Source organism: Vanessa atalanta, chromosome 8 (genome assembly GCF_905147765.1).
Source record: "Vanessa atalanta chromosome 8, ilVanAtal1.2, whole genome shotgun sequence".
Classification (NCBI taxonomy): domain Eukaryota; kingdom Metazoa; phylum Arthropoda; class Insecta; order Lepidoptera; family Nymphalidae; genus Vanessa; species Vanessa atalanta.
In genome coordinates, this window is record NC_061878.1 from 4,530,342 (window position 1) to 4,543,533 (window position 13,192).

Below are 13,192 nucleotides of genomic sequence, written 5' to 3' on the forward strand. Positions count from 1 at the left end.
GCAAATCGTAAGAAATACGTAAATCTAAGGTTTGTTTACCTTTTTTCCTATTTCCATTGGAATAGGCTATAGATCTGATGACTTGAAATTTACTTTTAGGAACTAACTGACAGGACCGGATCTACCATAAGGCTTTTTGAGCTTCAGCCCCCTGGGCTGGGCGGGGCCGGGGCCCTCCCCGTGAATTTAAGGATGCCCCAGCTAAGTCAAGTCAAAGTCAAAAGTAGACGATAATGCGAAAGAATCCATAACATTATTAAATTGAACAGATCGTATGGTTTGCAATCCTGTCAGTCCTGCAATTAATCAAACCCATAATTCAAATAATTTAATTCAAGTCTATATTCTGATATGTCTTAGGTGGGCCCTGGCTACTAACATTCTTACCACCACTGCAGGTCAAGATTTATACAGTATGAATGACTTAATGTAAATAATTCTTATATAAATAAATATTTGATTATATATGAAAATTATACTACATGATTATATGTAATAAAAAAATAATTGTAAATAATTTAAAAAAAAAACGAAAGACTTATTTAATAACTTTATTAAACAAGTAGTACAGACAAGTAAGAATATCTTAAAAAAACATTTTAGTATATACAAATTTATTTGTTATAAGTAGTAAATTCCACCATTCTGGTTACATAACTTAAAAGGTATGGTAGTAAATTAGAGTATTATTTGCAAATAAGTATAGTGATAACACAACAAAATCTTAGAGGATTACTTAAAAAAACTCACAAGTATTTGTGTATAATTATACAAGTGATTTTTCAAATTTAATTGCTAAAATATCAGGTGTTCTGAGTAAAGCAGAAGACATTTTAATGTTAGCTGGAGTTTTTAAATCATGCACAAGTATTTCTGAACTGTCCGGTTTCCATCCAGAGAATGTAGCTTCCAGAGTGGATTGCTCGTATGTCAGAATTTTACATGGCTCTCCTGAAATATTTAATTCATCTAATAAAATTACAAGATAAAGCTATATAAATTATATCCTTATAACTAGAAACTTTTTTTATTGAAGCATATTAACATGATTGAGCTGAAGTGGAACCAAGTAGCCCCATTGTTAGAAGTGTGAATCTTAACCAATGATTGTCAGTACGAAACCAGGCACATATCATTGAATTTTCATGTGCTTAATTTGTATTTATAATTCGCCTAATAATAATATTCTTAGAATTGACAATAATTCATATACTAATGTTACTTACCTTTTAACTCATTCATAGCTTTAAGAAATGATTCTCGTAACTGAGCTCTAGCTTCTTGAGATGATACCACATCATTGTCAGAATTCATTATTTCAAATTCAATTAGGAAAATATTCTGAAAAACACGAATTTTGCCTTTTTTCAAAACAATAAAAATTATTATTAATCATATTATGGATATCAGCTTAATAACTAATTTTAATTTTGTTCGAAATACATTTGCATTTAATATGCTAAAAACACTCTATTATTTATAATATAACTTAAATGGTATTATAATTTACCTCCAACTAGTTTTAATGTCATCGAAGTTAGATTTCATTAAACATTGACATTAAAAAAACAAGTTTAAATTGCTTTTGTTTGCTTATTTTAAATATACTGTTTACAAACATTATTTTAATAACCTTAAACCGCACTATTTTGATATGAAGTGTCAATTGTCAAATGCCTTTTTTTATTGTTAAATTATTTTCTCGTGAATAAGGCAAAAGTTTTACACTATGCAGCCCCTTCAAGGATAGGATTATTATATTATATATCAAAGAGATAAGATTTATTTGCTAGATTTTTTCAGTTGGACGCAAAACTACTTAACAATTTATCTTGAATCTTTATAGTACTTTTGTTCATAATTTAAAATCGGACATAGTTTTTTTTTTACTATGATGTACTGTTACCAATTTGAGATATAACTTAATATGCTGACATAGTCGGAGTGAAATGCCGGTACATTTATTGTTATATGAAATATGCCGGCATATTTAAGCGAACGCCACATAAACTATAAATAACAGTTAACAATGATCCAGCGCAGCCGTCACGGGACTGATATTTGACCAATGTAAGCACTTCGATTAAGTTTAGCATCTAATATTCAACGCTGGAACTGAACAATACAGCCTTTATTTTTTAAATCCAACGGCTGTCTTTCGCATCCAGGTGGAGTGTGCTAGTGTGGGTCTTCATAAAAAATATTTTTTTTTAATAATAATTTAAGTTACGCTGTAATAGTAGCACTAAATATGCATGTCGTAAATAATGTTAATTTGTTTATACTACTACTAAATAATTCTGAAGTTTAGATTAATTTATAAAAAGTAACCATCTTATCTAAAGGGAAAGCTGCACCACCCAAAGTGCATTGTAACCCAACATACAGATAGACGCGAAAAGTGATATTGTTTTACTTTTTGAAGATATCATTGTTGTTCCAATTTTAATTTAAATAAGCTCAATGAAAATTTCTCATTTTCTGAAACTTTGCATACCACTACCAAGTGTAACACTTTAAAAGAACTTTCAGCTAAATCCACTCCTGACTTTCCTGCTTTTTTCTTTAATTAGTCGTAAAATGATCGTTCCTATCCTGGACATTATTTCTCTAATAATAACTTCCATTTTTAGCCTTTCCATAAATACTGGTAAACATCCTGATTCCTGGAAGGACGCTCAAATTATACCACTTCCAAAAAAAGCAAATCCTTTTTCTTTTTCTGATTATCGTCCCATTTCTATCCGTTCCTTTCTTTTGAATGTACTTGAACATCTCATCCATACTCAATTAAATTATTTCCTTTCCAGAAATCCTTCCGAATCCTTTACAATCTGGCTTCCGACCTGGTCAAAGTACGAATACTGCTTTGATCAAGGTTTCTGATATTAGGCTAGGAATAGATAATCAACGGGTTACGGTGCTGACATTATTAGTTTTTAGTAATGCCTTTAACACCGTTGACTTTGATATCCTTCTTGGTGTCCTCGGTTCTCTTAACATATCTCAGTAGTTGATTGGTTTCATTCTTACCTGCTTGGACGCCGGCAGCGTGTAGGAGTTAATGATTCTTTCTCTAAATGGTCTCCTATTACTGATGGCGTGCCGCAGGTTGGCGTGTTATCCCCTCTCTTATTTTAGTATTTATTAATTCTATCTCCTCTCATATTATCTATCTCTCTACCACTTGTATGCGAATTATCTTCAAATCTACTCACTAAATAAGGTTTCAGAGTTAGCAGAAAATGTTTATTCAGTGAATGACAATTTAGATAAAAATGCTAAATGGTCAAAATCTTTTGGATTAAAGGTAAACCTTACAAAAAGTGAAGTTTTAATAATCGCATTTTTATTTCTGACTTACCCACTGTTCGCTGAGATGGTGTTGACATACCGTTTAGTACAAATTGGAAAAATTTAGGCGTTATTTTTATTCAACATTTATCGTGGGAACCACAGATAAGTAACATAAGTAAAAAAATGTTTTCTGCTGTCGAAGGTTGCGAAACTTTCTACCAAATCCCACAAAAATTTCACTTGCACAGAGCCTCCTATTACCAATTCTCGATTATGCGGACATGTTGACTTAAAAGAGGAGCAACTAAACAAGCTTGAGCGTCTTCAAAATCTTTGCATTCGTTTCATATTTGGCCTTCGTAAATATGATCACATTTCAGACTTAAAAAGAAAATTTTTTATGTTCTACTCATGATCTAAATCTTCGTTCTGAAGATAATTTACTTTTATAAATCCTTCCTTATTCGACTTTATTCTATACAAATTCCTTTATGTTCAGGCTGTTCGTCTGTGGAACTCTCTTCCTGTTGAAGTAAGACGAGCACAATCACTTGCGTCATTTAAAACCATCTTAAAACAATAATATCTTGTACTTTAATATATGTTATAATAATATGTTGTAATTTTTAGCGAGGATTTTTGTTTAATGTTATATATAATGTATATCTAATTAAATACATACATATATGTATGCATGTTAGATATCAGGTGTTATACATTATTTTAAGTATATTATTATTTCACTGTAATTTATTTAATGTTATGTTTATATCTGTCTTGTAAATCCCTACCTCTTTCTATATTGATACCTTAAGGTTGCCTGGAAGAAATCGCTGTTTTATCGATAAGGCCGCCTCTTGTGCATTCTTAAACGTAACTAAACTATGTGTTTATTGGTGTACAATAAATAGTATTATGATTTTTTTTAACTTGATAATATTATATGATTGTATCGTAATATATCATTATAAGTAGTTAGTAATTGATTCATAGTATATTCTAACGAGGCAATTGACAATAAAAGACAGTCGAATTATGGTATTGTTTTATTATATTAATATGGACAATCCCTATTGGTTCACACTTTATAGTCATACAAAACAAATTAATCACAATTATATTATAACGAAATAAAAGTTCGATAAATACCTGAAGTCACTCCTCAGTGGTATCTGGTTTACAGAAATAACCTTCCTAGGGAAAAAAAACATTTGCCGAGGTAGCTACATTTTACACATACTTATAGTCTAATTCGAAATAATAACAAGTTTATTTAAAAACGCAAGACGATACATGCATTTGAATAAACCATTATGGAATTAATAGAAAATTATTATTTTACACGAAACTATTCTATGTCACCTCGAAACCGATGTCCAAAGTGACGGTTATAATCGACGAATGCCTTCGCCTCTTCAGCGGCTCTCTGTTGTCTTAATTTCAAAAGTACCTCATTGTCTGTGGTCGAGACGCCACCGCGATGTCGATCTTCGTCTATTGTTGTTTGCCAACTGAAAAGTCCATCGATAGGCTAGTAACGAGAATATGAGAACATTTATTATGAAATATACTGCGACCAATGATTGCGATTAAAGCATTTTTAAATTCAAGTTTATCTTAGTTGTCAATCATCGTCAGTTTATTTCATTTGGGATAGTGGGTAAAAGATAACTTTGAATATGGCATCAAGTATAAAATATGATTTGCATAAACCTTCAAAATAATAACACAAAAGTATGAAACGTTTATTTAAACAAAAGGCTTGTTGCCATATATAGGGTACCTGGAAATGCACAGAAGATGATGTTAAAACAGCATCCGTTTTGTGAAACAAGAAGCATATGGAACATGCTCCCTTCACTTGTCCATTCATTGTAATTTATTCAAAGCGAATAAAACGACGTTGTGACTAGGTTGATCGACAAATTTATTAAAAAGTTTCATTGAAGCCCTACAACAATTGTTTGATGCAGTTTATCGATATTTCGTGACCTATTTCCCAAAACCGAAAACCTAACAAATACCTGGCAGGGCATTCGCGATCTGCACCAGCGGCTCGACCGTTGCAACTCGAAATTCACGACGACGAAACATACATTAAAAATACCTCAACTAGACGACGTCAATGCGGACAGCACATCTAAATTCTCATTGGTCAATCGCTAAGTTCTTTTTTTAATAACGCTTAACATATTTCAGAAAGATTGCGATTGACCAAAAAGCCTTTCCAACTTGCTCGGCTTCCAGCTATTCATAATACGTATCAAATACCTGCCAAGTCCGTCGGTGTGACGACAACTATCGAATCGAGAGTGCAACGGGGCATTACTCCCCATAGTTTGCCATAAACCGAAGTTTTATTTTGGTACGTTACTAAAGCTGTAAAATAACAGTGTTCAATTTATTACTTATATATTGTATCAACATTCGGGGCGAGATTGTCTGAATCGGTTGTTAGGTTGTCATTGTCTAGTTAATGTACTGGTGTCGGTTGACTTTTTTGTAGTAGCGTCACTTGTGGATTGAAAAATAACACTATATATATGCTTACCGGTTCGAGGTGCTTATGTGATACCTCAGTGATTCGCTAGTGACGCTCGCGAGAACGCCGGCGGGGACGCTCGTGTGAATTTTCTGAAAAAAGGGCTTTGTATCAGTTACGGATGAACACAATATCAAATTAAAATTACAAAATTTAAATGCTTCTGAGCTATGTTATGAATAATATCGTTATGTAATGTATTATCTGTTTAAAATGCTTTTAGAAGTGGAGCTTTTGAAACTGCATTGGGTTAGTATTTATGTGTAGTTTCAGAAATACAATCAGATTAATCCGAGGATTTTAAAAAAATTATGAAGAAATTTATGTGTTGAAATTTTGTATTTCTATAAAATTGCCTAAAAAGTAAATATTTTCAGCAAATTTCGAATAGTACAAAACAAAATGTAAAATATTAAATATATATTTTTATTTATCGTTTATTACCGATAGTTTTTAATTCGTATCCTAGCAGACATGTTTCTATTTCTCAAACAGAACACTAAACGTCATTTAGTAGCATTAAAAACGAATATTTACTGTTTGTGTGTATTATAAAAAAACCCAGAAATTACTAAACATAATTCTTAACTCACTTCTCTCCCTACGGTGTTTCCTATCCCGGTCCCGGTCGCGATCCTTGTCGCGATCACGTTCTCGTTCCTTGTCACGCTCCCGTTCCCTGTCCTTCTCTCGGTCGCGCTCGCGCTCTCGGTCCCGTTCGCGTTCACGATCACGTTCTTCATGACGTCCAGGACGTTCATCTCGATTTGATCTTGGAGAAAATATTAATTACCATTATTTTCATTAAATCTCAAGCCTTGCATTGTGCACGACTCAAATATCCAAATCTCTATAGAAGTGATGTCACCGTGCCATTGGTGTGTCTTTCCTTTTATTTTGATTTACTTTTTTATGTGTCTGCGTTTTTTTAAGGCAGCATCGCAATGTAAATTTGAGATGAAGAACTTTATTAATTCAAAACAGTTCAGAAAGTAGAGAGACAAGATGTAATAAAAAACTAAAAGCTATAACTATTATTTTTGTGAAATATCAGGAGAACAAAATTAAATTATATATGACTACCTATGACGCTCTCTTTCCTTATCCTTGTCCTTGTCACGATCCTTGTCTCTATCTCTGTCACGCTCGCGGTCTCTCTCCATTCTTTCGCGATCACGTCTATCAGATCCCAAACCGCCACCACGAATATTACGCTCCCTATCTCTTTCTTCGCGACGTCTTCTCTCCTTTTCTTGTTGTTCTTTCTCACGAGCTTCATTCATTTCTTCATAAGCTTGACGCAATTTGAAGTATCTGTATTGTAACAATGGACATTCAATATTATATGAAGTTCTTATTTTCAAATATTCAATTTCAACATTCTACTTTGTAATCTATACTTAATATTATAAATGTGAAAATAATCTGTCCGTCTGTCGGTCCCTCTTCCGCGACCAAACCAATGAACCGTATTTGGCGAAATTTCGTATCAAGGAAACTTAAATTCCAAGGAAGGATATAGGCTACTTTTTTGCCTAAAACATGACAACCAACCTCTAAACTGCAAGCTAAGCCGCGAGTGACAACTAGTTTTAAATATATTCAATATTCTAAAAGATGTCATCCAAAATTATGAGTTGCATCGTACAATTCTATAAAAGCTTAGTTAAATATACCATACCTTTTATTTCAAACAAAATATCTTTCATACTATTTTTTCTTAAGAAAACACAACTAGAAATGTATTTCAAAGTTGATTTTTTCTAGAATGCATTAGATCTTGATTTTGTCAACATTACAATATTGCTTAGTTACCTTGTTATAAAATTATTTTATTATATGAGTGTACATAGTCTTTTGAAGAAAAATGTTACTGATGAAATAAGCCTGCCACTATGAAATAATAATTTGTCCTAATAATTAGTCAATTTGTGTCAATTAGTTACTAATTGAAGCCTACTGTGAGCTTTGATGTTTTCAAATCCTTAATAAGAAAAATATGAATGAATTATTATAATCTTAAATTATGCCTAATTGATGAATTACTCCTATTTGTATTTATCTCATACTGCTCTTTTTTTTTGTTTCAAGAAGAGGAAATAGCTATTTACTTTGAATATTATTGATTTAATATCAAGCTTTAGTCATTTAATTCTAGACTAATATTATAAATGCGATACTAAATATACATATATCTATCTGCTTGGTTTACAAGACTAATTAAGCTGATGGATATATAACCTAAACTAACCTACTCATCCTTAGTTAAGGAGGTAGGTGTTTAGAGCAGTCACCTCGTTGAGATGCAGCCTGGAAACTATCAATAAGAACTCTTTTGTTTATCAGTCCTACCGAACAACTGACAACAGAATGTTGCCATATGAGTTCCAAGTACAGGGACTGATGATGGAGAAGGAAATCTCTGGCTGTGGTTGAGTAAAATGTGACATAAATGCGTTATTTTGATTAGCCTTGTATAGCTGTATTTATTTTTAAATCTTGAATTCATCTCTCATTTCGCATTTATAATATTAATATAATTTTAAATGTAGTTTTATTTAAATAAATATAAGACAATTCCCTGTATTTCACTTCAATAGCAAATATTGTCCCACATGTGCTGAGAGATTTTCAATAATTGCTTGTAAAAATATTTACCCAACATGTTGTTTTCCCGAAAGATGGTCATCTATTCTCTGCTGTGCATCACCCACAATAAGAAATGCTCCACACACAGGACACACTTCCATCTGCTTCTCTTGAGCTGCTGCTAATTCTGCTGTCATTGACCAGTGGCTGAAATAGTTTTGGTAGTGTTATACACATATACACAATAAATTAGTTAATAGTTAATCACACATTTTATACAAATGATGTAAAGAAAAACTTGAAACACCAGAAACAGAAAACCCTCAATTCATCCTTTCTTGGGCGAGGTGTTCACTTCAATAATAAAATACTTTTAGCTAATCAAACAATTTAAATCTCATAAAAAACCAAAACATTGTTTAATAAGCCATATTAATTAGTAATAGATTATACAAAAAAAAAATTCTGTCAAATAATAATTCAGAAGCTTATAAGAGCCTATCAAATACAGTTTTGTTTTTTATTATTATACAAGTCACCACATTAAATTTTAAGATTAATTATTTACGAATTATTCACAGAATAATTTAATTATTAATAATTTTAGATACCTATTTTCTTGTTGTTTTAGAAGCGTTTCTTTTTCTTCTTTCAATCTGTCACACAGCTTCATTAGACCTTGAGCTTGTTCTACATTCCCACAGGTACCTGCTTCCTCTGCTTCTCTGACTAAAGCACTAATCTTTTCTGACAAAAGTTTTACCTAAAAGTATTTGTATCAATACTATTAACTGGTATAAAAATGTTGCATCCTTCACAATTGTATTCAAATTGTATACTTTGATACAATACATCAACAAGGTTGAACCTCTTAAATACAGAGAACATAAGAAAAAATATTCATGTCAGAAAAGCCAACTCTTCCAAATGAGTATTTATTTTACTTAGTTACATAAGTTTTCAAAGCATTCAATTAATTGTTAATATTATGATATTTTTCTTAATCCATTTTTTGTAGAAATTACTATTGATTTATTTATTGATATATGATAAACACATGTTTATCCACTTATTTATTTGTATAGCATATTCCAACAACAAAGAGGACAAAGGTCAAATAACCAACATTTGAAATTATATTATTAGTCAAGAGCTTGGTACTATCTATGATATTCATTATGGGTTTAAGAAAAAATATATGGTTTTGAGAATTTAAATTTGGAAGTAACATTTTTATTAGATAGTTATGAAGTTTTATTATAAATAAAGCTTAATCAAGAACATTTAGTAGTGTACAATGTAATACATGAGTTTTGTTTATTTTTATTCTTTCTTTGATTGGAATAGACCATAGTTGTTCTAAACTTACACAATCAGTCAATTACTTCTCATGGTGAAGATATTTATATAGTGTAAAAAATTACCTGCTCCATGTTTTTTTCTGTTTGAGCCTGTGTCATAGGTGGTCCTTCAGGTTTTGAATTCATCAGTTCCAATCTTTGTTTACCTTTTTGAATTTTTCCTAAAATATAAGAAAAATGGTTAAAATTATTATAAATATTATTATAATAACTTTTGTAATTTGTGTTTTTGTTGTTATTTACATTACATTTTTCAGAATCATGTTAAAATCATATGTAAACATGTTAAGGCAAAATGTATTAAGATATTAACAATTTAAATTAATTTTTTTCTAACTTCAAATAACACTCTGACTATTGATGCACAAACATAATTTAATAATAATCTGTGGTAGAAATTAACATATTTAAATTATTTATATTTTTTAATAATTTAATTAAAGTAATAATTACTTTCAACATCACTGATCATGTGACGGCAAAATCGCAGGAACTCTTCAACATATTGAGCTTTCTTATAAGACCCTTCTGCCTTTTCAAACAGTTCTTTGACTTCATCGTCATGTACTTTTGGACAAGCACCAAGGTCTGCCCGTGTATTTACAAATAAATCATGAGGACAGAACTTAACCATATAATATTTACAATACTGTAACAAAACAGCTAAATTAATTTTTGACTTCCTAACAATTTTTAACAATACAGTGCAGTACAGTACAGTGGTTGCAATAGGAGGTATTTAAATGTATAGATATTGCCGACAAACTCCTACAGAAAAAATGCCGACACTGGGTTTTGTGTCGGCATTTTTCTGTCGGTATAGGTTATAAGCATTATTAAATTTTAAAATAAAGATTGATACTTACTTCAGGATCTTCCCAGTTTGGTTTTTTAATTTTTTCATTGGGATTAGTGTTTCGATGTCTTCCCATTAACTCGTCAAGCAGTTGTGCCGCTGCTAACACTGCCATGATTTGATAGTTTGTAAGAAGCTAACTCATGAAATCGTACTTACTCTATTTTCAAACCCTTTATAAGTTAGATATCGCTACGTAACAATGCGGAAATAAGCTAGTCGTTTGTTTTAATGACTACATTTGAACGAATATTATAATTATAATGTTAACAATTAACAAGCGACAGTAAATGGAACCCGTAGATAAAATAAAACGAGTTTCGCAGATTACTTAGTCTGCAGATAAAAAAAAATAGACAATCATGAAAGCCAATTGGATTTGCGTTGCGGCTTATCTTGCTCAACTAAGCATAACATTAATTTTGCACAATAAATTATTACATATATATATATATTTTTTTTTTTTATTTTTGTATCTGATTTCAAGAAAATTATTCAAGTATATTTACAAATATTATATAGTACAGTCGATATACTGACTCAATGAAACGACCATGGTTAAACTTAAAACAAAGATTGTCAGCCAAGATGAATCATTGGGTAGTGTATATTGATTTGATCAAAGATTTTTTTAAGCAAATAAAATAAAATTTGCATTTTTTTGCTTTTACTTCATCTCACGCACAACAAACTACTAAACGTCGATAACAATTTGATGTATAGTGGCGCTCTTTTGTTAGTGAATAGATCTGATACCAGAAATACCAACAATTTTAGCTAATTTTTCAATTATCCTCTGTAACAAAAGCCAAAAAGAAGGAAAATATAGTGCAATAAGTTTTATACAAGTTAGCAACATCATAAAAATTGGTACTAAAAAGACTGGTACCCAGATCCATTAGGTAAATTTACTGTAAAGTTGTAAACTAATAATTATTGACACTTCAATATGATTGTATTATATTATTGTAATCATTCCTATTTGTAATGTAAGTTGATAATAAGATACGTTTTCAATAGTAATGTTATTTTCCATAAATATTGTGCTTTTATTATTGTTTTAAATATTTCAAATAGTGTAAGTAAAATGGGTGGGCTATTTAGTAAAAGTAAGAAACCCGTCAGTAGAGTCACTGAACAAGATAAAGCAATCTTACAATTGAAGCAACAAAGAGATAAGTTAAAACAATATCAAAAGAAAATTGAATTAAATTTAGAGAAAGATCGGCTTTTGGCTAAAAAATTATTGGCCGAAGATAAGCGCGACAGAGCGAAGTCACTACTTAAAAAGAAGAGATATCAAGAAAATTTACTACATAATGCTGATATTCAGTTAGAAAAATTAGAACAACTTACGCATGATCTAGAATTTACTCAAATTGAAGTACAGGTAAAGTTAATACTACAGTATTACCTAATTTACATTGAATTGTTTCTAGAATATTTTTTTTACTTAAATGTATTAATTTTCCTTAGGTTCTGGATGGTTTAAAGACTGGAAACGAAGCTCTGAAAAAAGTTCATGATATTCTTAACATTGATGATATAGAAAAGATTTTGGACGAAACAAGAGAGGGTATAGAAAAACAAAGAGAAATAGATGAACTAATTTCTGGTCAATTAACTGAAGAGGATAATGAAGCCATTGATGCGGAGCTCGAAGCAATACTTGATGTGAAGGATGAGTTGCCTGAAGTGCCTACAGATAAATTGCCTGATGTAGTTGAAGAGAAGGAACCTGAGAGACCTCAAAGAACAAAATCTAGCACGAAGAAGATTGCTGTTGAGGCCTGATAATATAATGATGTTTCTATGTTTATAGTATATTATGAATTATTAAGTATATTTTATTATTATTTTAAAATTCTTTATTTAATACCCTTAAGAATTTTATACATTTTTCAATTCATCTTTATGAAGAAATTTAGTGAGGAATGTAATTTTAACATTATATATTGGTTATTAAAGGTTTAAAGCAGATTTAATTTTATCTCAAAGTTACAAGGCATAAGATGCATCACATCTATAAAAACACTTGAAAGGTTCTTTCTAAAAATAAACAAAAATGAATTATAGATCTTCAATCAGACTGATGACTTAATTAACTTGAAAACATTAAGGTAGAAAATTTCTATGCAGGTGTTTTTTTTTTATTTTTATGAAAAGTGTAAGTTATTATTGACCCCACTGAAGATTCCGTTAACTATGTTGGTACTTGGAAGAAGGTATCCATAAAGCTTATAACCCTTTGACTGCCAACATCGACTACAGGAGTAATAACAGGTCCAGACAGACAACCACAATTTTAAGCTACATCACTTTTGACCCTTATTTATATTAAATATAAGTAAATGATAATTTAAACAGTTTGTTTTTAATATCATCCTTATAGTTCAAATTAAAGTAAAAAAATAAAAACTTGTTCTTTGGAGTTTAAACAACACCATCATAAATTTGTATATATATGCTCCAAATGCGCATTTTAAAGTAGTATGAAGATTTCATAATTTCAGTTTTTTATGAGATTGTTAATTAAAAATTTTTTTT

At 30.6% G+C, this 13,192-nt stretch overlaps 3 protein-coding genes across 4 annotated transcripts; 1 reads left to right on the top strand and 2 right to left on the bottom strand.

The window, feature by feature from the left end:
* Positions 1 to 582: 582 nt before the first annotated feature.
* Positions 583 to 1,652, bottom strand: LOC125065830. Its single transcript, XM_047673674.1, has 3 exons — positions 1,511 to 1,652; positions 1,227 to 1,341; positions 583 to 951 (listed from the first exon to the last, which is right to left on the bottom strand). Exons 2-3 carry the CDS (start codon positions 1,312 to 1,314, stop codon positions 767 to 769), a joined length of 273 nt encoding a protein of 90 aa, XP_047529630.1. The 5' UTR covers positions 1,315 to 1,341; positions 1,511 to 1,652; the 3' UTR covers positions 583 to 766.
* Positions 1,653 to 4,328: 2,676 nt separating this feature from the next.
* Positions 4,329 to 10,959, bottom strand: LOC125065875 (luc7-like protein 3). Of its 2 annotated transcripts, none has more exons than XM_047673727.1 (9): positions 10,656 to 10,959; positions 10,243 to 10,438; positions 9,853 to 9,950; positions 9,040 to 9,191; positions 8,498 to 8,635; positions 6,923 to 7,153; positions 6,433 to 6,611; positions 5,849 to 5,931; positions 4,329 to 4,808 (listed from the first exon to the last, which is right to left on the bottom strand). In XM_047673727.1, the coding sequence occupies exons 1-8, from the start codon at positions 10,758 to 10,760 to the stop codon at positions 5,885 to 5,887; spliced, it is 1,146 nt and encodes a 381-aa protein (XP_047529683.1). In that variant the 5' UTR covers positions 10,761 to 10,959; the 3' UTR covers positions 4,329 to 4,808; positions 5,849 to 5,884. The 2 variants fall into 2 exon arrangements, with proteins under 2 accessions (XP_047529683.1, XP_047529682.1); XM_047673726.1 differs by having other exon boundaries at positions 6,429 to 6,611.
* Positions 10,960 to 11,280: 321 nt separating this feature from the next.
* On the top strand, positions 11,281 to 12,963 carry LOC125065731 (charged multivesicular body protein 6-A). Its single transcript, XM_047673517.1, has 2 exons — positions 11,281 to 12,035; positions 12,122 to 12,963. Exons 1-2 carry the CDS (start codon positions 11,733 to 11,735, stop codon positions 12,437 to 12,439), a joined length of 621 nt encoding a protein of 206 aa, XP_047529473.1. The 5' UTR covers positions 11,281 to 11,732; the 3' UTR covers positions 12,440 to 12,963.
* The last annotated feature ends 229 nt before the right edge of the window (positions 12,964 to 13,192 follow it).